The sequence below is a fragment of the Podarcis liolepis genome (genome assembly GCF_965112155.1).
Source record: "Podarcis liolepis genome assembly, chromosome: 13".
Lineage (NCBI taxonomy): Eukaryota > Metazoa > Chordata > Lepidosauria > Squamata > Lacertidae > Podarcis > Podarcis liolepis.
The window spans coordinates 20,475,456-20,502,801 of NC_139573.1; the positions used below are offsets into that span (position 1 = coordinate 20,475,456).

At 44.7% G+C, this 27,346-nt stretch overlaps 2 protein-coding genes across 11 annotated transcripts in view; one reads left to right on the forward strand and one right to left on the reverse strand.

Moving 5' to 3' along the window:
• The window catches only part of LOC310691815 (T-cell-interacting, activating receptor on myeloid cells protein 1-like), a 50,549-nt gene extending 47,095 nt beyond the window's left edge, over positions 1 to 3,454 (forward strand). For all 4 annotated transcript variants that reach the window (XR_014518571.1, XM_083471973.1, XM_083471975.1 and 1 more), the window contains one exon: positions 931 to 3,454. Coding sequence is in view for 3 of the 4 variants with exons in the window: in XM_083471973.1 (XP_083328099.1) it covers positions 931 to 1,089 (159 nt within the window). In the remaining variant the exon portion in view is untranslated. The remainder of the gene's footprint in view (positions 1 to 930) is intronic.
• On the reverse strand, positions 2,991 to 26,798 carry KMT5C (lysine methyltransferase 5C). 7 transcript variants are annotated; one of them, XM_083471923.1, is made up of 10 exons: positions 26,061 to 26,179; positions 17,888 to 17,993; positions 16,352 to 16,498; positions 16,028 to 16,193; positions 15,378 to 15,487; positions 13,746 to 13,909; positions 11,642 to 11,661; positions 10,860 to 10,996; positions 10,157 to 10,341; positions 2,991 to 8,589 (listed from the first exon to the last, which is right to left on the reverse strand). In XM_083471923.1, the coding sequence occupies exons 3-10, from the start codon at positions 16,459 to 16,461 to the stop codon at positions 7,748 to 7,750; spliced, it is 1,734 nt and encodes a 577-aa protein (XP_083328049.1). In that variant the 5' UTR covers positions 16,462 to 16,498; positions 17,888 to 17,993; positions 26,061 to 26,179; the 3' UTR covers positions 2,991 to 7,747. The 7 variants fall into 7 exon arrangements, with proteins under 7 accessions (XP_083328049.1, XP_083328048.1, XP_083328053.1 ...); XM_083471922.1 differs by having other exon boundaries at positions 17,888 to 18,145; positions 26,061 to 26,167; XM_083471927.1 differs by lacking the exons at positions 17,888 to 17,993; positions 26,061 to 26,179 and adding an exon at positions 26,684 to 26,798.
• Positions 26,799 to 27,346: the final 548 nt, after the last annotated feature.

Genomic DNA, 27,346 nt, shown 5'->3' on the forward strand with positions numbered 1-27,346 from the left:
TTCCCACATCCCCCTTCTTAAAAACCTAAACATTCGCTCCTCCTACATATTGATTCAGGGCTAGATCCGGATCACATGTTTCCTGGATCAGGTTGGGGCTTCTACACAGCCTTAAAACTAACAAATTATATTGTCCATTTAAAAATCTATGGTTTGTTTCTAAGAATTCCCTGGCAATGCCAGGCACTTTTTCCTAGTAAATAAATAATGGTCAGTGGCACTAAGTCTCTTGTAACCTAATCTAAGATTACATCACGGATATGCAATGTGTCCCTTTTTTTGATGCTGCCTGACTCCAACCTCTGACAGCCCTAAGCAACATGGACAATAGTCAGGATGATGGGAGTTGTAGTCTAACACAGTGTTTCCCAACCGGTGTTCCGCGGCACACTAGTGTGCCGTGAGACACCGGCTGGTGTGCCGTGGGAGGGAGGCGGGCGAGTCGGGCGGCGAGAGGCGGCGGCGGCGAGGATCCGCGTCGAGCCGGGGGCGGCTCCGCGGTGCTGGTGCCGAGCGGCGGGGCAGCGCGCGCAAAAGGGAGGAGCGCGAGACAGCGGAGGAGGAGGAGGCCGGCATGTCCGGGCAGCAGCAGCAGCAGCAGCAGCAGCAACTCCCGGCGACGGCTCCTCCTCCGCCCGCTATCGCCGCCACCACCACAACAGCCGCTGCCGCCGTCCCTCAATCCCTCGCTCTGCTGCCTCCTCCCACCCCGGCAAGGGGAAGGGAAAAAACTTTCACTTTTGTGCGTCCCTCCCGGCGTGACGCTGCGCGCTGATGTCACGGGGCGGGGCTTTAATGGTGGTGTGCCGCGAGATTTTTTCCCGGTAAACAGGTGTGCCGTTGCCCAAAAACGTTTGGGAAACACTGGTCTAACATGATCATCTACCCCTGGATTGCAAGCTTAATCTTTTTTTTTTACCCACCCTGTAGGCCCCAGAACCTTACCGAGAAGCAGACCCTGCTGAAGTCTCCTACGCTGTATTGAACCACAACTCACTAAGGACCAAGCGAGCAGCTCCTCCTGCCACAGCCCCGCAAACTTGTGTCTATGCCACACTGGCCCATGACAAAGTCAGGGAGGGTCGGTAGGCAAGACTTTACAGAGATGCTGCATATGCCCCGAGTTCTGGGGTCAAACATTTTAAGGCTGCTTCATGTGTACAAGCGCTGCTTATTTTATCAACACATGTCAGGTGTCATGGGGAGCTAGCCAGTGGTCAAAAGCTGGGGTATCTGTTGCAGTGGTCAGAGAGTGTTTTTTGACTGTGCAATTTCGACTTTATGCTCTATCCCTGGAATGTAACCCATGCGTAAGTTGAGAGTCGGCTATATTATATAAGTCTATGTTATTTAAAAGCAGAGAAAGATCCACATATGGGTGCTGGGCTGAGAGAAAGAGCCTACAGCAGCTGGACTCCATTCCAGTTCCCCACAAATTCCATTTAAAGAGAACACTCACCTTTTTCATAGTCAAATTAACACAAAAAATGGAATTCCGCTTATCCAGACTGAATCAGAGCCACAAAATACATGGTAATTATTGTGTCTCATGTATGGACTATTTCTTTCTTATTCATATAAAAAAGTGCTTAATTTAGTGTGTTTTTGTTGTAGTTTAGGTAGCATCCAATATATGCCTGCCTTGTCATTTTCCCAATCACATGTTGTGTGGTTACAAATTTCAGTCGTTAACAAAAAAATCACTAGATGCTTTGGTGCAGAAGAAAGACCTCTTCTCTGGCAGCAGATGTACTTTTGTACATGAAACAAAGAAAAGCGAAATAGCTTTTCAAATAGTCCAACGGCACCCTCTACTGGACTACTCTGGGATAACAGGGCTGTTTGTATTACAGGTGTGCATTTTATTTAAAACCTGAAAGCTGAAAAGGCATCAGAAATATTTGCATTGTTATGAGTTTGTGAGTGCCAGACAGCTATAATCTCTGGATCCAGCAAGTGTTAGAATTGAATCAAGTCTCCTGAACTCCTGGATCCAGCAAGTGTTAAAATATAAGCCATGCTAGGAGTAGACTAGGTTTCTATTTATTTACTTACCTATGTCAAAGATTTATCTTTCGCTTTTCAACTGCAGCGCTCAAAGAAGCTCATATCAAATGTAAATATGGTGTCTGCAAACCAAGCATTTAAAAAAACAGAACAAGCCCAACAAATGCAAAAGGCAGCATCTGACATTGTCTTCCCCTCCCTCTCCTCCTTGCATCAGGAGAGTTGGCGGTAAATAGCCAAATGGAGGAGACAGTTCAGATGCTGCAAGCAACTACCTCTCTCGACTCTGCTATTCCTAACTTGAAATGACAGTTCCTATGACCTGGGACTAAGAAGTCATCAAGGACTGCTTCATATAGAAACCTTAGTTGCCAAAAGAAATTGTTGCTCACAGCTGAGCTAGGCAGGTGAAGATACTTCCTTGGCTGCACATAGAACAATCATATATCTATAAACTAGGGAAAAGTCCAAGTTTTTAGAGTCCAAGCTTCTTAGAATTTTACGGAGTAATGATGCAAATGGTGAGATGATTGGTAATTCATTTTAAGACGCTTTTCTCATTTCCATTTTTATCTTTTCCCCCTCTTTCATTTGAATGCAGAAGAGTCTGGTGTTGTTGGGCTTGTAACCAGTGTACTGTTGCCCACAAACTGAAAGGTGCTTAAGAGTTACAGGGTTTTCTGGAAGTAGGGAAGTAATACGCCAAGCCTGCTAGTTCTTGCCATTCATACTCAGTTTACTGGGTCCATTTTCTTGTTTTTTTAAAAAGCATTTATTGATCTTCCATTGATCAACCAGTCCATTTTTTAGAAAAGCATTTATTTTTTTTACCCTTGGAGAATGCCAGGCTTAAGACAAATGAACCATGCCTTTTGAAATGATCCAATACTCTGCTAACAACTGTTAACAGCAAATGCAACTACAATCTCCTCTTGCAATTGACCTGCTCATGCACTAAGTGCCGCATCACCAAGACAGAGAAATAGCTTTAAAAGACTTTATTCCAATCAAGTATTTTAAAAAGTATTACGCTCCCCTAATACACACATACACACACCATGAAAAATACAAAACCACAAGTTTCTGCCTTCACGCCCCTACAGGATACCGGCCTGATCACGGGGATAGGAACTACCCTGAGGCCTCAAGCTTCCCACTCCTGGAGTCAAGAGCACCCTCCAACCACCCTCTCCAATATACCACTATTAAAAAGGCCCCCTTCCTCCCCCACCCACTCCCAGTTCCTAAGCCAGGACTGTACATGTTCCAGCATCATCCTGCACATGCCAAATCTGAGACTGGGTGCAAGCCAAGCTGAACTCTTCCATGGAAGTTTCTAGACCTTAAGGCTGTGATGACAGGTTTGAAAGTATGTGAAGTATCAAAAGCCAGAAAGGTGGAGTGGGTGGGAGGGAGCCTATTCAAAATTTCCAGTGACCGTACACAGTCCAGACCAACAAAACAGAAACAAAATAACAGTAGGAAAACTGGATCTTCACAATATATACAGGTTCAGAGTTTGGTTTATGTTGGCCTAGATATTTGTTTTATTGCAGAGTACATATAGCCCTGTTGAATACACTCCAGCATCTTCTTTCTTGTGAAAATAAAAAAAAATCCAGACTTGCCCAAGTTCATTATAAAAAACTCTAATCCTAAAGTGAACGAACAAGTGCTGGAAAAGCCCTAAAAAGCATTGGGGAAACTAGGAGGAGGCAGGTAGAGCAGCGACATAAGCTTCACTTTAGTTGCTGTATACTATGGCATGAGCAATCCATTCCCTTATAAAGGAGATTTTGAGCTGGAGTTAGCAGCTAACTTGCCACAAGAGAGAAGTTCTATAAATGACACACTGCAGTTCAAAACTGCAAATATTAGAGCAGATGGTGATATTCTAAAGCCCTCCACTCCACTACTCCCTGAGGAACCCGGCCATCCAGAGACCTTTCCCAGTGCCTAGCTTGTTTATTTATTAAATTTATATACTGCCCTTCATCAAAAGATTTCAGGGCAGTTCACACAGTTTCTTCATCCTCCATCCCTGGCAAGGGTCAAGGTGCCTTGACACCTCCCTGAGCACAATTTTAGGGGAGGTGGGGTCTTCTTTTGAAAAGACAACAGATTGGCTCCAGGCCAAAAGCATGCTTTATAAACCTTACAGAGGATGGAAGAAGCAATGCTAACATACAAGGGTATGTCGGTGTGTGTGTGGAGAGTGAAGTATGCAGAGGCAGAATGACAAGGGCTAGCTATGACAAAGTTTTTTATGGGAATGAGACAGAGAAGCTGTTTAAGATAGGATGCAAGAGTCAAAGAAAACTGGGTTCACCACTCTTGAGGTTTAAAGACAAGCAACCCTCCACCCATGTGAAAGCCATGGAGAAAAGACTCAACAGAGACAGGACTGAAAGCAAAAAAGATCAGAGACAGAGCCTAAAGGGATGACTTGATGCCCCCCCTCTCAAAGCGAGGTAGCTTAAAGAGTAAATCCACCTTAAAAGATGGGTAAACACGAGGCACCAACAGGTGAAAACTGAGCCCCAGCCTGTCCTCCAACAGGAGCATTCAGTGTCCTGGCTAGCAACATCCACCCTTCCCACCCCAAACCTTTCCCTAACACAAAGCCCTTGATCATCTCACCCCCTTCCGTTCTCTTTACCCACCCCACCCCACCCCAGCAGTACTACCTAAAGGCTGTGCACTAATCCACTACTATTAACAAACATGGAACAACACAAACTGACAAGAGTAGCAGACAGGGAAGGAAGCATGGGCGCTCCCAGCAGCAAGGGCCAAAATCAGCTGCAAGGGGCAGGGAAAAAGATCACCTTTTAGCACAAACAGTGATATACAAGTGAAAATGCACACCTCGTAATATTTCTCAATATTATTACTGTAAATGTTTGGTAGTATGTTCTGATGAAGCATACTCTTTCTCCAAACAAGAGGATTACTATCTCATAGTAACGTGAAATTTTGGGTCAAGACTATTGGCACAGAATCACATATCAGCACAAAATGAGCACCATAAACCACATAACTTGCACCACAAGTCACTGTACCTAAACAATTAAGGATAAGGATGATAATAATAATTTATTAGCTGCCCATCTGACTGAGTTGCCTTCAGATGTCTCCTAAAAGTCAGATAGTTGTTTATTTCCTTGACATGTAACAGGAGGGCGTTCCTCAGGGTGGGCGTGACTACTGAGAAGGCAGGTAGTTACTGGGATTGTTTGTCCACAACAAACAAAACTGGTATTAAACAACTAGAGAAGTAATGGGGGGAAATGTCTGAAATATGTATTAACATACATAAAGTGGAACTGAAGAGAGCAAGAAAAGATGTGCAATTTCAGCTGTATATCAACTGTTTTAATGAGCAACACACTATTAGTGTGCTTTGACAGACCGACACTTTTCAGCTCTACTTTGTATATACATATGTGAAGTTCAAGTTGAGTGGAATAGAGAATGTGCACAAAGGCAACTTTGCAGATTAATATGAATGATGGTGGAAACAGCTCAAATTACCAGCATAAAGAGGATATATGAAAGAGAGTGTTGTTTATGTTACTTAGTTGTGCAAGTTTTTCTTACGTTTTTGTTTATTTAACAAAATTATCATGCCTTCACATGAATATGCAGTTGCAAGTATCTACCAACATTCTCCACAACACAGATAATGGACTCCCTCTCAGATCCACTAATGAAAATGCTCATGACTGAAGGTCTGTGGATTTTCAGCCTTTTTGTTGTGAAGGAAAATACCCTTCTCCACAGCTAAGTCCTCACACTCACACAACCAAGTTCAAAATATTATCCCTGCACTATAAATACAATTTCCTTATTGTGACAGAATGAGCAGCTACAGCTCCTTCTAGCTGCAGTTGTGCTTTTGAAACTCTTACCTACAAATGCCTAAATATCACTTTAAAAAAAAAAAATCAGTACTGGTACTTGGCAGAACTATTAAAAACAGAAGGTCTGGATTATAATATATATCCAACACAGATACCAAGCAAAACTCTAGAAGCAGCTCTAAAAACAGATTTCTCTGTTTCAGAACTCAAAAACTCATCCAGAAGACAGATGCTATCCACAGTTAGAAGGAACTCTCACCAAATTAAAAGGATTTACTCCCAAGTGTGCATAGAATTGCAGCCTTAAACAGCAGTGGCTCACAGATGCACATCTGTCTCTTTCAGAAGCTATATGGAGAAGGCATTAAGACTAAAATGCACCAAATTGGAAACAAAACTGACGAAGAAGGGAGAAAAGAGAAAGTTAAAGCAGGTCCTGCTGATTCCTGGCTATGGATTTTTCCAAAGTCAACACCACAAATCTCGCTATGAAAATGGCTGCAAAATGAAGCAAGCATTCTCCGAAAAAGACTGGCTGCAATACAGCCCACCTGTTGGCTTCTGATCTTCAGCTAATCTTCAACTAGATTTCTAAGTACCCCGCTGAACGTAGCTCAGAAAGAGGCTGGAAATCCCAAGAACTGCCAGACAGGACCACAGGTCAAAAATACAGATGATCTATTTACTGTACTGCAATGACATTTGAACTGAACCCATCCACTACTACATGAGTTAAGAACCATTTATCCAGTCCAAGCCAGCACCTCACAGAAGGAAGGTCCTTTATCACAATGCCCCTGAGCCAAGGAATCCTCTGATCGGAGCTAGGAAAGTTCAATTATTTCATTCTCTACCATTTGACTACAGTGTGAAATATTTGCATAAAATTATCAAACTCACTGGTCTTCTAAAAAACCATTTAACCTCAGCCATATCTAAGTATAAAAACATGAATACCTTAAAGGTCAGTAACAGTGTAAAAAGCCCCAGTACACATTCATTGAAAAGCCCCAGCAGGGAGGAGAGACAAGACAGACCTAATACAAAAGCAGCTTTAAAAACTAGAAAAGTGGATGTCTTGTAACAGTAGGCACCTAAAAAGCAGTTTGTGGGAGGGGGTAGAAAGTGAGAAAGAGGAGAGAAGAAAGAGCAATTCCCTAGATAAACTTGTTTAAGCAAACAGCAGTCATCAGGCTAAATGGGCTGAATAGGCATGTGCACTTCTGGTTGCTGGTTTTCTTACAAAGAATTAAAGAGGCTTCCCTGATTAGATGTAGGCTTCCTTTACCCGCCAGTCATTTCACTCTCACCAGCCTCACAACCACCTTAGGGGCAACAAACAGCAAAAGCACCATGTGTGTCTGTAGTTCCATGGTTGAACTGCTACAAACTAGAGCATTGGGATACCTGGAATCAAAAGGTGAAAGGAGCCTGGGAGAAAGCAAGCGGAGTTCCACGGTAAGATGACAGGGAGAGTCAATCCCAGACATCCATGCAGCCTGCTATATGGCTTAAGTTTCAGGGGTAATGGATCAAGGTTTGGCCTGGTGGTGGAGGGTGCTTCTAAAAAGGAAAGTGAGAGTACAAGTGTGATGGAGGGAGCACCCCGGAAAGAGGAAAAACGGAAAGTAAATCTGCTTTAGAACGAGAGGAAATGGAACACAGGATGGTGTTGTTAGCACAGATATATCCTTGAGCCCTTTGTGAGCATCACAACAGAACAAAAGCGATGGTTTCTCACCCCCATACAAGGTGATTGGGACAAAGATGAAAAAGTCAACAGATGCTTTCAGGCAAATTCTGGTTGGTGGGTTTTGCCCTGGCTTATCAAGGATCAAGCTTCCGCAAGCAGCTGAGGGAGCTGGAGACCAGCCAGATCAAGATAACTCCTCACAGGAGTTGGAGGCCACTTCAAGGTTGATGGAGCCGTGGCTTACGACCAGTCGAAACCGCTTGGGTGGCACAAAAGGGGGAAAGGAAACAATTTGCTTTGGGGGATGCTGCTCCTCTGTCGGCTCCTCCTTCCCCTTGTCTGGTGGGGGCTGCTGCCAGTACTGCCTGCCTCTAAAGAGGGGGGTCTCCAAGCGGACATGAGCATACTGGGAAAGTTTGGGGTCTACTGCTGATAGTGAGACTTGGGGTTTGGGCAAAGCCCAAGTTTGGCGTCGGGTCATGCTCCTTGTTCTGCATAGGACCTGGCCGGAGGAGGAAGAGCCTGTAGAGCCAAGGATCTCTTGGTCCCCTGAGTATAGTTCCCCAGATCCTGATCCATGAGACCCCATGATCTCAGCGGGGTTCTTCACATCTCCTGTGTAGTGCTCCTCTGCCCCCTGGCTAAGCTCCCCGTTGCTGCTATGTGGTTCTCTCTCACCAATCCCACGCACCGCTTCTCTGCGCAAACCTTCCCAGTGCAGGGGAACTCTCTTGCCAAGATTCACCACCAAGTCGCTCTGGTCTGCCCAGCTCGGGCTCTCAGGTCTATTGTACGTCCTTGTGAAGAAGAAGCTTTGCTGGGCCTCAAAGTGGCTGCTCTTCCTGCGCGAAGAGCGGCGGAGATGTGATGCAGGGAACATGGAAGGAGGGCAGCGTTGCAGATGCACCAGTGGCTGCTTACTGAGCTTGCAGCTACGTGCTGTGCAGCCCAAGCAGTTGTGCAGGGGGATACATAAAGGCTTTAGTATCCTCAGGTACCAACGAAAGGCGGATCTGCGGAGAGCAGCTGGAGGAAGAGAAGGGAGGTCAGCCCTAAGAGCAATGCTCCCCACCACACCATCCATCCCAAGCTGCAACCTATTTAAGCAGTGGTACCACTGGACCCTTTGCCTGAAAAGTACCTTTAAGAGTTAAATTGGACATCTCAGTAGAGGTGATGCTGCAAGTCATATGCACAGTACATGGGTTTGGGCAATACGATACCATCAGCTATCATTACAATAGGGGCCCCCTCTGGAAATGTGACCACTAATTAAAACTAGCTGAAGAGTGAGTGTCACCACTTGTCTCTGCAAAACAAAATCCATGAATTGCAGTTGCTCTGGAACTCTTGTTTTTGAGGGTATATAAACTCTAGGCTTCACAGATACTTCTGGTACTACACGGTCACCTTGACTTGCTGAAATCACTCTTGCTGCCTGCACAGAACCCAGGGTCTGACTGTTATCTCCCCATGCTTTTCCTTTGCTGCCTCCCAGGTTCCCTATTTGGTGCAGCTGCTCAATGCTTTTTCAAGTCTCTCCTGGTTCCTGCTTCTCTGGATCCCTGTTTGCTGAAGTAAGAGATTCTGGTGCCAGCTGCTCAGAAGTCCCTTTTCAGGGTTCTGGCTTGTCTGTTTGTCCCTTTATTTCCTACCTAATCCAGGAGCTATATGCCCCAGTTCCACTTCTTCAGGATTGTCTACCATGGCTGGGAAATTTATTTCTTACTACATATACTATAATCTGGAGATCTTTCCTCTACAAAATGTAGCCTCCACATTTGCTCCCTCTTCCTATCTTCAGTGCTGTGTGTGACTGTTTTAGAAGCCACCTCCTGGTACTCCCTGCCCAGTTATGCATTACTGAGACCTGCTCTGACAAGTGGGCCCAGAGAGAAAGAGCAGGCTAGTGCACCTCCAGTTTCTCACTCCTCCTCTTACACCCTGTATCCTTGCTCCTTCTTGTATGTATGTGTGTTAGCTTAGTCATGAATACTTAGCTAATTCTCCCAAACCAAAAAAACTGTGTATATTGTTGCGGAGCTATTCCCCACTGCCAAAATATACACATCATTAGCTGTTCCCCATTGAAGTGTTGCAACTGTATATTTTGATTCTCTCTGTGTGTGTGTGTGTGTGTGTGTGTGTGTGTGTGTTTACACACACACACACACACACACACACACACACACACACACACACAGCACCCCATTTAAAAAACCTGTGTGAATGTTTAGTTGCTGGGTAAATCTACTAAGATGCAGTATTGCCACTGTCTAAAGGCCCTAATTCATGAGACTCACAGAGCGTGTGGATGTGAAACATGTGTCTACCAAAGAAGATTTATTAACACCACTTCAACTCAGGGGAAAGCGCTACTCTTTTTCCTCACCACACAGATCACTGTAATAGCACTAGAGTAATTTTTCTTGTGCTGAATTTGATGAGGCATGGGAGGGAGAAAATGGGTGCAAACTAGCAGGCTCATCTCTTTTGCAAGGCTACATTGAGCAGATGCTCAAGCCACATGTTACCTTACAGAACTGCAACCCACAAAATCTTGTTTCAGCAAGTCAACTCTTATACATCTCACCATGTATTTTTGCTTTCCTGCGCCGGGCCTTGCATCCCACTTTCACACTGAGTCGGGCCAGCTTGTATGACGGACGTTTCCACCGCTGTAGACGGCCATCTGTCTCTCTGAGCAGATAGTTATCATTGATTGAGGTAGATTGTGGAGGTGTTTGATTCAGGAGGCGGTAGGCTCCTTCCCCCTTCCTAAAAGAGGAAACAGTTGATAATTGGGTGAGGTGTGTAACTGCACAATAATGGAGCTCTGCATTTACTAAGCAGTTCACTCTGGCTTGTATGTATGTGTATAAATGTACACCCACACCCTTGAAGCCTGGTTTTACAAGAAAACCAACAATAAGAGAAAATCAAGACATAGCAACCATTATAGGCTTTTATGGAAGGAGGAAGGAAAAAGGGACAAATCAGATCATTCACTGATCTCCTGTGGAAGAGTATGTATAATATCCTCCCCCAATCCTTAGGTGCTGCTGTTGCTCTTTAAAAGGTTATGTGACGGCCCAGGAGGAAATAGCTGCCATCCAAACTGTGCTACCTAGCAACCAACCCCAGGAGCGCTCCTATCCCTTGAGGATGGAGCTTCTCTGTACCTGAGCAGTTGGACAGTCTGCAACTCACAGGCACGGTAATAGTATCAAACCACTAGAAATACCACCCATTCCCCAGCTGAGATTCCTTAAGACTTCACTGCCCACAGCCTTCACCTTTCACAAGTGTAGCATTCGCACAACTCATTGTCCTCTCCAAAGAAGCCGTCTCCATAGAAGCATGTGATCTCATCATCTGGCTCAATGTCCCGCAGCACCTTGACGCAGGCAGTGTTCCCATCCATTGGGACAAACTGCAGTACAGAGACAAACAATGTACAAGGGGAAGGAACAGCAGGAAACAGGGGGAAAACCCAGAAATGTAGAGGTTCAGGATGCTCTCCGGGGGTGTGTGGAGGGAGACAACAAGCAGACTCCTCCTCTTTCCTCCCTCTCAGAAATCCCAAGTGACCCAGCTCTTATTTTCACAAGACTCTATTTGCAGACACAGAAATTCCTGACACTGGGCTTCTAGGCACTTCTCAGAAACAGCACGCTAGTATGAAAAGAGGCAAAGAAATTTATTTTTTTCTAGACCTGAACTATGGGGAATGAGGGTCATGCTTCTAGCCTTTATGATGGCGAAGCAATGGCTGAAACTCAGCATCCTGAGAAGCAGTAGAAGAGAAACTGGGTGGGAGAAGCAGTAGGAGAGAAACTGCCAGGACTCAGCAGGGGGAACTTTTGTAAGTCATACAGCTTCCTTCCTCTCCCAAATATTTACAAGGTATTACTTGCTTCCTTTTTCAACCTCTTCCAACATATCCTACACCCAAAGCAAACGCCACAATAATAAATGATTTCTAGGAATGAATTTGTGTGGCTTGTACCAAATGCAAAGCCTCAGAATTTTAAACAAGGAGTGCCACCTCTACTAGCAATAAGCCAAAATGACTTACCTTACAATTGGGCCTGCAGTCTGAGAGGTTCCACGGTGAGGGACAAATTATATGGGGTGGGGGATAGGCAATGGTGGAAAGAGATTTTCAAAAAAAAGCAGAGACAAGTTAAAAAGATAAAGTATGCTGCTGCTTTTCAACAATGCATCCTGCTTTCTCTCAAAGCAATTACAAGTTGGGGTAAATTATCATTTCACTAATAACCTAACTTCCTTCCAGCCTTCCGTCAAGAAATAACACGGCAGCATTCATTAAGTTCCCAGCCAGACATCAATCCATGTACCAGTCACACTGAAAGCTGCTTCGCTTCAGGAGGGTGACTGCATCGTTCACCCTCAAATCATGCCCTGGCAGGTGTGGGGTCTAAACATAGTACCCCAATAAGCGCTCTCACTTTTTTCTGAAGGCAAGCTTCTAAGCTTTCTAGCCTTCTAAGGTTGTGAAGACTAGCTTGATGCTCCTGCTGAAATCCCAAAGCCTCTGGGGAATGGGGAGCTGAACAAAACAGTGTGCTTCAGAGAGGGAGGAGACTTTCAACTGCACTGTGTAGGATTTTTCTTGCCTTCTACAGAGAACTAAATCCAGTTTCAGTGATCACATGATCTTAGTTACCTGAAGTCCAGAAAAGGGTAGGCTTTTCAGCCATTAATAACTCTTGGGGAGGGGAAAGAAGTTTCCATTCAAGGTCACATAAATGGGGTGCTAAAATAAGCAATCTAAAAAACTAATTCTTACTGGCCTTTTCATGAAGGGACCCAACATAGCTCAGTGAAAGTTCCAGGTTCAGTCCCTGGTACCTCCAGCTGGAAGGACCAGGTAGTAGTAGATGGTGGGAAGAACTCTGGAGAACTGTTGTCAGAGTAGACAATGCTGGGACCAATGATCAAATAGTCTTGACTGCTATAAGTCAGTTTCCTATGGAATGTACCAACTGATTGCACCCTAGACTTCACTGGAATGACCAATTCCTTCACTTTTCAATTAATTCCAACAAAAAACCTACCAACTTGAAAGCTAATTAAAAATAAATATACATCTTAAGCAAACCTGTTCCTACACCCCACTTATCTTAATACTCATTCCCAATCCTCCTTACATTCTTCCTGTACTCGCCAAAATAGACAGAATCCTTAGGAAGTGTATACTAAAAATCAAATTATGCACCAGATTTAGAAAAGGAACCTTTTACAAGCAGCTTGGAATGAGTACTGGAAACTTTATTCGATCCTCTCTATTATGGATTGGTTTCTGATGGGTCCCACAAGCTGCTAAGATTGAAGTTATTGGTTTTTTTGTTTGCCCTTACAAACTTTATTGAAAAATTTAAAAACAATTATGAAACAAAAAGTGTTGTCTTCCAAGACAAACACATGGAAGTTTGATAAACTCAACTGAAGGAATTGAATATCTGTTGTTTCCGATTTAGGCAGTTAAACGGACACCTTTGAATTCAATATTTTATTTTGCACTATAATGAGATACTCTATGGACATACATTGGTTTAATTGTTTTCTTCAGTAAAAGTATTTTAAAAAAACAATTTGTTGCAATTTCATTCCATACTGAAAGGGACTTTCTGGTGTTAATCTGGGACCTGCTATATCTGCACATAAATCACATCCAGCAGTTATGGTATGTTTCATGCACACAGGAAAGCAACTATGATGGATCTAAATGGATGACACTACGCCATGTCTGGATTTCTTCTGTAGAAGCTACTTGGATCTTTGCACATTTATTTACTGCTTTCAATAACACTCATGGAGACCTTGGTATTATAATAAGAGTAGCAGAAAAGCAGCCATGTTGCATAAACAAAATGTAAATCAGCACTGGAAGTGTGCAAAAGTTCCCCAAGTAGGGAACTGCTAATACGGCAGGGGTCCTGATTCCTCATTCCCCCACCCACATCAGATAGATTATGGTAATTCATAGTCTACATTGTATGCCCACATGAACAGTAAAATTAATGGAAAAACAAAATGCAGAGATGGAGTCAAAGGGCTGTAGGGCACTAGAACTCTGGGAGGTGCAGAAGTTATGAGAAGATCTATGGAACAACGATTCAGAGGCAGAGCCAGGACCAGCTGCACATTTCACATACCATGATTAATGAAGGCTGCAGGCCCCAGCCATAGCTGGGCACACTGTTTGCGTGTGGAATACATGATGCTGAAGTCATTTTCACCAGTCCGCAGGAGACTCTCGTCTGGCTCTGTTAGCTCTGTAATATAACCCTCCAGGAGCTCCAGTTTGTCATTCTTTTTCCTTATAGGCAGGGAGAAAGACACAAGCATCATAGATTAGCTGTCATGCTCCCCATAAGTGTACAGTAGGTGAGGATGGTGGGCAAATTTAAGTTCACTTTACTGAATATTAGTTCCCTCCCTGCATTATAGATTGCAACCTCTGGTTGCATACTTAATTCGTTCCGGAGGTCCGTTCTTAACCTGAAACTCTTTTTAACCTGAAGCACCACTTTAGCTAATGGGGCCTCCCGCTGCCACACGATTTCTGTTCTCAACCTGAAGCAAAGTTCTTAACCTGAGCTACTATTTCTGGGTTAGCGGAGTCTGTAACCTGACGCGTATGTAACCTGAAGCATATGTAACCCGAGGTATCACTGTAGGGCCTTTTTGAGAACTTTTCCCCAGAGAATCAACAGCTCAATGAGCCTCCAGAACACCAACAACTTCTGTCCAAGAGGGAGATAGTCAAACATGTTACCAACAGTGCAAAACACTGGAAAGTTTCTACACCCCTGCTTGCATTCTACCTGCATTTTTGTTGTTGTTGTTCTATTTAGTTTACTAAAAATTTAGGATTTCATTGGATGGAGTGGGGTGCCCCTGGGCTCCTTGCGCTGCACATCTGCTTAAGTCACTTTGACACTTTGTCAGCTGGGGCAACTGCTAGCCAAAAAGATCTTCCTGGTGGTTTTTGGTGCTAGCTGGAAAGCTTTTTATTTTCCCAGGACTTTAAAAAAATGTTTTAATTTAAACTTTTAGAATTGCGTTAAAATACTATTGATATTGCTTGAGGATTTGAGATGGTTTTTATTTTCTGTTGCATTGTTTGTTCTTGTTTTTATGATTTATAAATTGCATTTCAATGTTTTCATCATTACTGCAGTGTTTCCCAAACTTTTTTGGGCAACGGCACACCTGTCTACTGAAAAAAAATCTCGCGGCACACCACCATTAAAGCCCCGCCCCGTGACGTCAGCGCGCAGCGTCACGCCGGGAGGGACGCACGAAAGTGAAAGTTTTTTCCCTCCCCCCTCAGTCCCTCGCTCGGAATTCAGCTCGTTTGGGGCATCGCTGCGGGTGCTCCCTCTCCCGCCGCGCAGGAGCGATGCCTCTCTCTGGCTCTCCCTCCGCGCAGGCTGAGGGAGGGAGGGAGGTGCGCGTGTGACCGTCTCTGCTGGGAGACCAAACCCAGCGAGGCAGAGTCGCGCGGAGGCGCCCAGGCAGCGCTGCCGGCTGCGAGGAGGAGCACCAGGCAGCAGCAGGAGGCGCGGCCTCTCCTCGCCGCCGCCGCCCCGCCTCTCGCCGCCCGACTCGCCCGCCTCCCTCCAGGCATCTCGCGGCACACCAGCCGATGTCTCACGGCACACTCGTGTGCCGCGGAACACCGGTTGGGAAACACTGCATTACTGTAAGCCATATAAGTTTACATAATACTAGCAAGTGGAAGGGTGTTACATTGAAAGGGTGTCAAACCACCACCACCCTACCATGATTTTGTAGCGACCACACGGGCACCATTTATTTCCAGGGAATACCGGGTACAGCGCTTGATGGCAAAACCACTCTCAGGAAGGAAGATGCGAAGGTAACGAAATATCTGTAGAAAAGAGATAAACAATTGGCTCCTAGTTAGTAATTCTGGCTCCCTGCTTACCCCCTCATCAGAAGTCTAGCCAATGCTTCTCCTAAGAACCAAGGAGTTATCATAGTCTTCCTATCCATCAGCCGGAGCAAAAAAAGGATCTGATGGGGAGTGGGGCATTAGAGAAAGTGCTTCAGAGAAGAACAGACAGCCAAAACTGCTAGTCATATTATTTTTTTAAAATCCACATTTAAAAGGGAAACTGCAACATAAAACTGCTGGAGGGATACATCAAGAATTTCAATGTTATCACTTGTGGAATGTCTGGACTAATTGACCTAGCAGTGTCAGCAGGTATGTGTCATGAAGAACTATTTTGAGGATTAGCATTGCTAATTAATGACCTCAGTTGGTGTAAAGGTTCCTGTGAAATACGACCCAAGGGCTCTTTCACATATCTGAAGCAAAAACAATCCCTCCCATGCTCACTTTCAGATTTTGACATCTTTCTCACCCTCCCTCTCCCGAAATAGCAAAGAGGTAAAAGAGTTGTACATGAGTCTTGAAGGCAGCCTCCTGCTGACGGCTCCGCTTCGCAAAGTACTGGCAGGCCCATCCACCTTGCATCAAGGCCTGATATGCCATGTCTAGGTCCTTGCGCTTCCGGAAAGCTTCTACTGCTTCCCGCAAATGGTGCTTTCTTCTGATGGCTGGGAGTGGGCTGAAGGGATAAGAAAGAGAGAGGAGTTGGGTTTGCTTTGAAACATACTGCTTTCCTTATCCCCCTCAATCCCAAGCTTCACCACTCCCCCTCAATTTCTATTTTGCCCTGTGTTGCAAGTGGAATCTTCTTGGGTCTTTGAGACCTTAGGCCCTCACCTTACGTTCATCTTATGGGTCTTAAAGCCGAGGTAGGAGTCAAGAATTAGTGTTGTAGCTAGATCATCAATTTCACATAGCTCCTTGGCAGTCACACGAGTAGAACCCATCTTTCTTCCAGAACCATGCTGTACTCAGCCGTGCTACCTGCAAGAGAGGGGGACAGAGTCAAAGATGCACACACACACACACACACCGGAAAGTTGGGGTCGGTGCGTAATTCCCACCCCTAGTTACCAAAATTCAGATTAAAGAAGGTAATTAATTATGTAGAAACATGTTTTGACCCTAAACCACATCTGCATTCTCTGAAATCTTTGGTTTCCCTATACATGTGCATGCAGATCTGCCCACAGGTTTATTTAAATTCACATTATTCTTTTTCCAATATGCTCATGACATTAATATAACATTCTCAGTAACCACTGTTTTTGCTAGGTACTGTAAACTGTAATCATTATAACTGAACTACAAGCTCAGCAAGACTTTATTTACATTTGTAATAAACCACAAAATTAGATTGCGTTGGGCTAATCTTTATTCAACAAAGTGATTAACGAAAACATGTTTTTAATGGACTGGTCTTACTGCAATCACAGTATTTTTTTTACAGAAAAGTCTGCATGTGACACTTATTAAAGCCACCCTATTTAAGTGGGAACTCATATAAGAGACTTGATTAAATCCACCATGCCAGGAATTCTGTCTCCAATCTATTCGATCCAACCCCATACCTCTGTTACCTCCTCACCCCCAAAATCAGCTTTAAAACCTCCTACTCAAATATTTTTACTTTACAAAGGTTATATTTCTACACAGCCCCTCTTGTAAACACTGAATACTTAACTTTTTCCAATTAAAAAAGCCGACAAAACCATACTACAATAAAATCTATCACCCCAAAAAACCCTGAAATCACTAAACCTCACATACTCTCAAGATACACAAAATGGTTGTATACTATAGTCAACTCTAGAACATCAGTTGTCCAGAACTTTCTGTGGGAATATGCTCCTCATAGCAAGGGTCACTAAATGTATTTAGCCAACATCAATCCAACCTCACAAGAAGGAATATCCAATGGATCTCCCTGGAAAGAGGCATTGTTCACCAGGGGCCTACAGATATTAGCTTGATTTACTAGCCTGACTCATTCCTACCCCAAATCCTCTGGCACATGCAGAGGGCTTAAAGAAGGGAAAGAATTTCCCTCATTTGTGCTTGGGCACAGAGAAATTAGGAAGCTGTGACAGAGTACAGCTGTTTCTTGCTTTCTTGAAACCAGAGCACATTGGATTACTTACAGAAAGGGATGCAAGCTGTTGGGTATCATTCTCTCCAGAGGGCCAGGGACACTGATAAAGGAACACTTGTTCCCAAAGAACAAGAGACCAAAAGAGAAGGGGTTGAACAATGACTGCTAGCTAGGAACTGATGTCAACTTTTTTTCAGCCAACAATTCTGCACAGTTGCTATGTGCCTTTATGTATAAGAAATTTTTCAAGCAAAAATAACATGTGAGTTTAAGTCACTCACTAGCTTCCTGATTGTACATGAGGATCTCCAGAATGCAGCTCAGAAAGGAACCTGAGGTCATCTCATTGACTGCCCACTACATGTCGTTTCAGACAGCAGTCATGACCTACATTTAGAAATAGACTAAAATCACTTCATTGCTTTGTTCAGGGATACAACTCTCTGCCTTTGAAGAAGCAACTCCCAGGCAGGTCAATGCTGAGCAAAGGTCGGCCAGAGCTACAGTAGAATAGCTACCAAGTCCCATTTGTAGATTTTCTGGAGAGAGAAAATGAGTTAGGTTAATTTGCATCAGAGAATTTCCTGATGCCTTCAAGAATGATCTAGTTCGGAATGTTTATTTGCATTTAATAAACAAACTAAAAACTTTAAAATTGGACTTTAATTGTATGGTATTTGCAACTGACATCCATTCATTGTTACTAATGTATACTAATGGGAATTTTTCTGCAATAATAATAATAACAACAACAAAACACTGGAAATTTTTCAGCCCCTCATCACTGATCTCTAAAAAAAGAAAACTTGGACTACCAGATTTATTCTCACACACACACACATTTAAGTAAGTACACAAAGATTGATACATTCTAGGAACACATTCCATGTTGTTGTTGTTTAGTCGTTTAGTTGTGTCCGACTCTTCGTGACCCCATGGACCAGAGCACGCCAGGCACTTCTGTCTTCCACTGCCTCCCGCAGTTTAGACAAACTCATGCTGGTAGCTTCGAGAACACTATCCAACCATCTTGTCCTCTGTCGTCCCCTTCTCCTTGTGCCCTCAATCTTTCCCAACATCAGAGTCTTTTCCAGGGAGTCTTCTCTTCTCATGAGGTGGCCAAAGTATTGGAGCCTCAACTTCACGATCTGTCCTTCCAGTGAGCACTCAGGGCTGATTTCCTTCAGAATGGATAGGTTTGATCTTCTTGCAGTCCATGGGACTCTCAAGAGTCTCCTCCAGCACCATAATTCAAAAGCATCAATTCTTTGGTGATCAGCCTTCTTTATGGTCCAGTTCTCACTTCCATACATCACTACTGGGAAAACCATGGCTTTAACTATACGGACCTTTGTTGGTAAGGTGATGTCTCTGCTTTTTAGGATGCTGTCTAGGTTTGCCATCGCCTTTCTCCCAAGGAGCAGGCGTCTTTTAATTTCGTGACTGCTGTCACCATCTGCAGTGATCATGGAGCCTAAGAAGGTAAAATCTCTCACTGCCTCCATTTCTTCCCCTTCTATTTGCCAGGAGGTGATGGGACCAGTGGCCATGATCTTCGTTTTTTTGATGTTGAGCTTCAGACCATATTTTGCGCTCTCTTCTTTCACCCTCAATAAAAGGTTCTTTAATTCCTCCTCACTTTCTGCCATCAAGGTTGTGTCATCTGCATATCTGAGGTTGTTGATATTTCTTCCGGCAATCTTAATTCCGGCTAGAGATTCATCCAGCCCAGCCTTTCGCATGATGAATTCTGCATATAAGTTAAATAAGCTTGGAGACAATATACAGCCTTGTCATACTCCTTTCCCAATTTTGAACCAATCAGTTGTTCCATATCCAGTTCTAACTGTAGCTTCTTGTCCCACATAGAGATTTCTCAGCAGACAGATGAGGTGATCAGGCACTCCCATTTCCTTAAGAACTTGCCATAGTTTGTTAGGATATTTCCGTTCCACCTTAAAAGGGAGCAGGCTTTGAGAGTCACAGAGTCTGCGTATTTCCTGTTCACAGGATGTTTATGTTTCCTATTGCTTTCATTTTCTCTCTGTGTCTGGAGACACTGAAGCAGGCAGTCATGTCTTTCTTTGTTCTGATCAACGCTGAATAAAACTTGTAAATAATGCTCTCCTGAGTGCGACTTTTGCTGTGAATTATCTGCTGATAGAGTGTGCATGAGCTCTGGAATGTGGCAAGATATTTTCTAGAAACTCATGTCGCTAATTGCTGATACTGCGTGCCTACGGGAGATCGATGGATTGTCCGGCAGACGGCTTGGGGCCATGATGGACTTTGTCTCCCTGGCAGTATCCCAACATAGTTTGCTGTGGTCGACACAGTCAAAGGCTTTTGCATAGTCAATGAAGCAGAAGTAGATGTCTTTCTGGAACTCTTTAGCTTTCTCCATAATCCAGCACATGTTTGCAATTTGGTCTCTGGTTCCTGTGCCTCTTCTAAATCCAGCTTGCACTTCTGGGAGTTCTCAGTCCACATACTGCTTGAGCCTTCCTTGTAGAATTTTAAGCATAACCTTGCTAGCGTGTGAAATGAGTGCAATTGTGCGGTAGTTGGAGCATTCTTTGGCACTGCCCTTCTTTGGGATTGGGATGTAGACTGATCTTCTCCAATCCTCTGGCCACTGCTGAGTTTTCCAAACTTGCTGGCATATTGAGTGTAGCACCTTAACAGCATCATCTTTTAAAATTTTAAATAGTTCAGGTGGAATACCATCACTTCCACTGGCCTTGTTATTTGCAGTGCTTTCTAAGGCCCATTTGACTTCACTCTCCAGGATGTCTGGCTCAAGGTCAGCAGCCACACTACCTGGGGTGTACGAGACATCCATATCTTTCTGGTATAATTCCTCTGTGTATTCTTGCCACCTCTTCTTGATGTCTTCTGCTTCTGTTAGGTCCTTGCCACTTTTGTCCTTTATTATGGTAATCTTTGTACGAAATGTTCCTTTCATATCTCCAATTTTCTTGAACAGATCTGGTTCTTCCCATTCTGTTGTTTTCCTCTATTTCTTTGCATTGCTCGTTTAAGAAGGCCTTCTTGTCTCTCCTTGCTATTTTTTGGAAATCTGCATTCAATTTCCTGTATCTTTCACTATCTCCCTTGCATTTTGCTTGCCTTCTCTCCTCCGCTATTTGTAAGGCCTCGTTGGACAGCCACTTTGCTTTCTTGCATTTCCTTTTCATTGGGATGGTTTTCGTTGCTGCCTCCTGTATAATGTTGCGAGCCTCCATCCATAGTTCTTCAGGCACTCTGTCCACCAGATCTTAATCCTTAAACCTCTTCCTTACTTCCACTGTGTATTCATAAGGGATTTGGTTTACATTGTATCTTACCGGCCCAGTGGTTTTTCCTACTTTCTTCAGTTTAAGCTTGAATTTTGCTATAAGAAACTGATGATCTGAGCCACAGTCAGCTCCGGGTCTTGTTTTTGCTGACTGTATAGAGCTTCTCCATCTTTGGCTGCAGAGAATATAATCAATCTGATTTCGATGCTGCCCATCTGGTGATGTCCATGTGTAGTCATCTCTTGTGTTGTTGGAAAAGTGTGTTTGTGATGACCAGCTTGTTCTCTTGACAGAACTCTATTAGCCTTTGCCCTGCTTCGCTTTGATCTCCAAGGCCAAACTTGCCAGTTGTTCCTTTTATCTCTTGATTCCCTACTTTAGCATACCAATCCCCTATAATGAGAAGAACATCCTTCTTTGGTGTCACTTCTATAAGGTCTTGTAAGTCTTCATAGAATTGGTCAATTTCAGTTTCTTCAGCACCAGTAGTTGGTGCATAAACTTGGATTACTGTGATGTTAAAAGGTCTGCTTTGGATTCGTATCGAGATCATTCTATCATTTTTGAGATTACATCCCAGTACAACTTTCACCACTCTTTTGTTGACTATGAGGGCCACTCCTTTTCTTTTACGGGTTTCTTGCCCACAGTAATAGATATGATAGTCATCTGAACTGAATTCGCCCATTCCTGTCCATTTTAGTTCACTGATGCCCAGGATGTCAATATTTATTCTTGCCATCTCATTTTTGACCACATCCAACTTACCCTGGTTCATGGTTCTTACATTCCAGGTTCCTATGCAATATTTTTTCTTTACAGCATTGGACTTTCCTTTCGCTTCCAGGCATATCCACAACTGAGCGTCCTTTCGGCTTTGGCCCAGCCGCTTCATCAGCTCTGGATCTACTTGTACTTGTCCTCCGCTCTTCCCCAGTAGCATGTTGGACGCCTTCCGACCTGAGGGGCTCATCTTCCAGCGTCATAACTTTTATATGCCTGTTGTCTTTGTCCATGGAGTTTTCTTGGCAGGGATACTGGAGTGGCTTGCCGGTTCCTCCTCCAAACTCTCCACTATGACCTGTTCATCTTGGGTGCCCTGCTCGGCATAGTTCATAGCTTCTCTGAGTTATTCAAGCCCCTTCGCCACGGCAAGGCAGTGATCCATGAAGGGGACACATTCCATAGAACATTAAAATTTCTACAATGTAAGAGACACTTCATTCTTGACTCAGGTATTGTACTGTCTCCCAGTGCTTCAGAAAGGTATCCAAAGCAAGAGACGACTATCTGGAAAGCAGGCTTGGAGCTCCATCAACCATGGAATCTAGCTCATAACAGAGGTGAAGGATTGCTCTCAAAGTGCCAAGCAAGCAACTAACAGAGGGTTTCTGAGGTATCCAAGCTTCATCCACCAATCATCTTCTTCTGTGGCGATCACTTGTAGCCAAGTAAGATTGTCTTCCATAAACACAGTTTTAACAATGAGTCTCTAAGTGACTGTGGAGGCCAATTCTGGATCCACACATCCTTCCACAGTGGGGACATTGGTTTCCAGGCAGGAGTTGATCATGGTGTGGATTTGCCAAGCGTGCCTTCCTCTTAGCATGTATCTCCCTTGCATCCTGAGTTTGAGTGTCTTCAAAGCCCATGACACTTTGGGTAAAGGCTGTTCTCCAATTGGAGTGCTCGCAGGAAAGTGTTTCCCAATTGTTGGTGTTTGTACTACATTTTTTAAAATTTGCCTTGAGAGAGTTTTTAAACATGTTTGTTGACCACCAGCATTATGCTTTCCATTTTTAAGTTTGGAATACAGTAGTTCCTTTGGAAGATGATAATCAGGCATCCACACAACATGATCAGTCCAACGAAGTTGATGTTGAAGAATCATTGCTTCAACACTGGTGATCGTTGCTTCTTCCAGTACACTGGTGTTAGTTCGCCTGTCTTCGCAAGTGATGTGTAAAATTTTTCGGACACCACTGATGGAATCTTTCAAGGAGTTGGCTACATTTATAAGTGGTCCATGTTTCACAAGCATACAGTAAGGTTGGTAGTACAATAGCTTTGTAAACAAGCATTTTGGTTTCCCTGCGAATGTCCCGGTCCTCAAACACTCTGCACTTCAATTGAGAGAAAGCCACACTCGCAGAGCTCAGGCGATGCTGGATTTCGGCATCAATGTCAGCCCTTGTGGAAAGATAACTGGCTAGGTAGGAGAAGTGATTGACATTTTCCAATGTTACACCATTGAGTTGGATTTGTGGCACTGCAGAGGGGTTATTTTGTACTTGTTGGTGCAGCACTTTGGTTTTTTGGATGTTGAGCGATAGGCCAAGCTTTTCATAAGCTTCTGCGAAGATATTTAGGATGGTTTGGAGGTCATCCTCTGAGCATGCACACACTACATTGTCATCAGCATACTAAACCTCTATGACGGAAGTTACAGTAACCTTACTCTTTGCTTTCAGCCTGCTCAGATTAAAGAGCTTTCCATCTGTTTGATATATGATTTCTACTCAGGTGGGGAGTTTCCCTTTGACTAAGTGTAAGATCATGGCAATGAAAATAATGAACAGAGTTGGGGCGATAACACAACCCTGTTTAACACCTGATCCCACTGTGAATGGTTCACTTTGAGAGCCATTGTTATCTGTGATTGTTGCTGTCATATTATCATGGAGGAGCTGAATGATGTTCACAAATTTATCTGGGCAGCCAATTTTCAGAAGGGCAGTCCACAGGGCATTACGATTTAGTGTCAAAAGCCTTTAGTCAGGTCAATAAACCCCATATACAGGGCTTGGTTTTGCTCTCTGCATTTTTCTTGAAGCTGTTGAGCGGTTAAAATCATGTCCATTGTCCCCACAGAAGGCCGAAAACCATTTTGGGACTCAGGAAGGGTCACCTTGGATATTGTTAAGAGATGGTTTGCTAAGATCCTTGGAAGAATTTTTCCAGCTGCAGCTAATAGAGAGGAGCCTCAATAGTTTCCGCAATCAGTTCTGTCACCTTTTTTAAAGAGATTGATGATTTTGGCATCCCTAAATTCTGCTGGGATCTCTTCTCTCTCCCAGATTTTTTTGATGAGCTTGTGAAGTTGTTGTGCAAGTTCAATTCTACCCATTTTGAAGACTTTGGCAGGTATCCCATCAGGTCACCCACAATTTATTTAACTAGAACTCTAACATTATGGCATATGTATCCATGTTTGTTAACTGATGTGGTTAAACATTTTTTAAAAAACAACAACAACCTTAGACTGAGTTTTAGCACACATGAAAAACTTAAAACAAATTCTTATTTCCTGGTGAATGGCCTTTGTACTATAAGGTAACTTAAATAGAAAACTATCTTTAGAAAATATTATCCTTCAAAAGCATTTTATTTTAAAAATCCAATTTAAATTTTAAAAAAGCCGATAAAAAAAAGATTTAAATCATTGATTTTTTTTATCCACCCTGCCAATTAGTAACCTAAGTGTCCCCTCATGTGGCTAACCACATAAGCGTATTTACCACACTGATAGGCCCATTCACCTGTAGAGTTAGCACAACAGTACTTCACTGGCTCAGGGCAGTCACTGTGGGCATGACAACTCAAAAAGCCAACAGGCTGCCACACATGGTAACTTTACACACAGAAAGAAGCACCTTGCGCAGACCACTTACATGGGCAGTCAGTGCTAGCATCATGTGTTCTGGCCCCGAAGCCTGATGGGTTGAGGCCAGGTAAATTGCCTTGAACTAGGCCAGACAATTTGTCCAACTCAGGTGTCAGCAAGGTTTACCTCACCTGGGCCGGTTCACTCCAGCGGAGATCCCTCCGTGGGCCGGATCACATGCACATGTGAGTGCGCACAGCAGCGATTTCCAGCTTCTGCATCTGCGCAGACATGATTTCCGGTGTCTACTTCTGCACAGGTGCAATTTTTGGCGTCTGAGCATGCGTAGACGCGATTTCCGGCACCGCAGAAGCGAGTCCACGCGCCATGCTGGTTTAGCGCAGCGCGCAGGGACTCGCCAAGAAGATGGCTTGGTTCATGGGAGGCTTGTGGGCCAGTTAAATGACCCCCGTGGGCCGCTTGTGGCCCATGGGCGCTAGGTTGCCTACCCCTGGTCTAACTAATACAGCAGAGCTTTCCAAACTGTGTGTTATGACACGTTAAGTGTGTCAGCTGCAGTGTGTAGGTGTGTTGTGCGAATGCTCCCCATGTTCCTCCTGGGGCTGGAAAGGGGTTAGTTTAACCTCCGGTTTGCTAGTAAAACTGAATTGCTGTGTCACAAAATGATGCACGTCTCAAATGTGTGTCACCAACATGAGAAGTGCAGAAAGCTCTGTAATACAGCATTTGTTTATATTTCTAGTCCTCCTTTCAGATTGTAGTTGGCAGGAGGGGGGAAAAGGACGTGAGTGTCCTAGATATGTGTGAGAAGGCAGGAAAGTAATTAGGATTGGAAATGGGGAAAGAAAAGGTGTCACAATCCAGGGCAAAAGGCAGGGAAATGTGGGGAAGAGGGGTTTCTTCTCAGTGTTTCAGGGAGACTGAAGAAATAAAAAGGAAATAGGGAGCCGAGGATGCTCTCCAGGGTTTCGGTATTTTTAGTTTTTCCTGACAGTGTGTGTGTGTGTGTAGCATTTTAGGATGAAAGAGGAGAGGGCACGTGGGGGGGGGGAGGGCATTTTTATCTCTTTGAGGGAAAAAACTTTTTTTTAAAAGGAAGATTGGAACTTAGGACAAGACAAGCGTTGGGGCGAGTCCTTTTCGTGCGAGTCTTTGTTTGGGTGGGCAGTTAAGATTTAGGATTAAAAAGTGAGGTGAGAGAAGGCGAGGCGAGTGCCCGCCCTGACTGCGAGGGAAAAGCCCTCGCTTTTACCTCAGCCTCCTCTCTCCTCACAACCACCTTATCCCCACGCACAAGGACCCCCCCCCCCCACACACACATATTGGGAGGGAAATAGGGCTGGGGAGACTCTTTTCCCTCCTCTCACCTCACAGAACCGCCCCCCCCCCCGGACGCGCGCGCATCCCTCCCCTTCCAACCGAAGCCCGCGCGCGAGCCAGGCCTCCCCCCAACGGACATTCCTGTCGCTCCCCCCTCCCCCCCCCCCGCCGCCGCTCTGATCCTTTTCATTCTTTCTTCCGCTCACCTACCTGCTCGCGCGCTCCTGTTTCTCACTCTCGGCGGCTATCGCTGCCGCGACCGCATCACGCCGCGCGCCCTCCCCTTTCCCCGCGCCATTTGCCCCTTTGAAAGCCTGTCACTCCCAGGCCCGGTTCCCGCGACGCGCCGTTGGGCGGCCAGGGCCGTCAATCAAAGCTAGCTCCCGCCTCCCTCCCGTTGTGCGTCCATTGTGCCCCTCGAGCGAAGCCTTGCCTGCCCCGCTTTCCCACCCGCATGTTCAGGGCTTCATTGGCTTAGAGGGAAGTGCCTCTCAAAATCCCTCCCGGGCTCCTATTGGATCGACTAGGCCGGGAAGACTCCCGCCTTTCACGGGAGGGGCTCGCCCCTCAGCCGATTGGGCGAAGCTGGTATCTGTTAAATGTTGCTCCCGCCTTACAGAGTCGAATGAGGACGCGGTCCGGTTCCCCAGCCCCCTATTGGGAGAATTTGGTGTCTGTCAAATTTTCGTATGTTCCTCCTTCAGTCGCGCCCTTTTGGAAGAATCGCTGCCCAACTCAATGGCCGCTGGAATTCCAGAAACATCTTGCCTTTCCCATTGGATAACTGGATGTCAAATAACTATTGCCGCCCACACCAAGAAGCCCCACCTCACCTGGCTTGTCATTGGCCAAATAAGACGCTTATCAATGCTTCATGCACATTTCCGGCATCCATTGGGCCATTCACTGCTCTTCGCCAGCAATTCTCCGCTTCCTCTGTTTCTATTGGATCTTCGTCACACCAGGGGCAACGGTGCCAGTCGCTGTTTTATTCCGTTTTAATAGCTGCTGGGGAGCGGGGACACCATGGACTAATGTTACCTCTACCGTCTCTTATTAAGTATCCTGACATTTGAAATTTCCCGCCAAAATGCTAGCGCTTTCTATTGGTCCGCCTGATCTATTTGCCGTTTTCCCTGTCGAATAGCAAATATTAGTGGTCCGCTTTGCTGTCACTCAGACAACTTCCTCCCAACACGATCTGATCCGTAAAGTTCCGCCTACCCACGGAAGAGAGGCGTACAGAAGAGCTCCCGGTTGCCATGATGTTTTTTTGGGCTTTAGCGTGAAGAGGGAGCTCCCCATAGAAATTAATAGAGAAGCCCAGAATTTTTGCACACTGATAAAGTCAAATTCTTGGGATGCACTATACTTAAAGCGTTTTCCCAACTTCCTCCTGCGGATTCCTGAATCGGTCAGGTTCAAGCAGTACACACACAGCCAAGCAAATATAGAAATAAACAGCAGCCGGGAGGCCTGATCTTTATTTGTCTCAA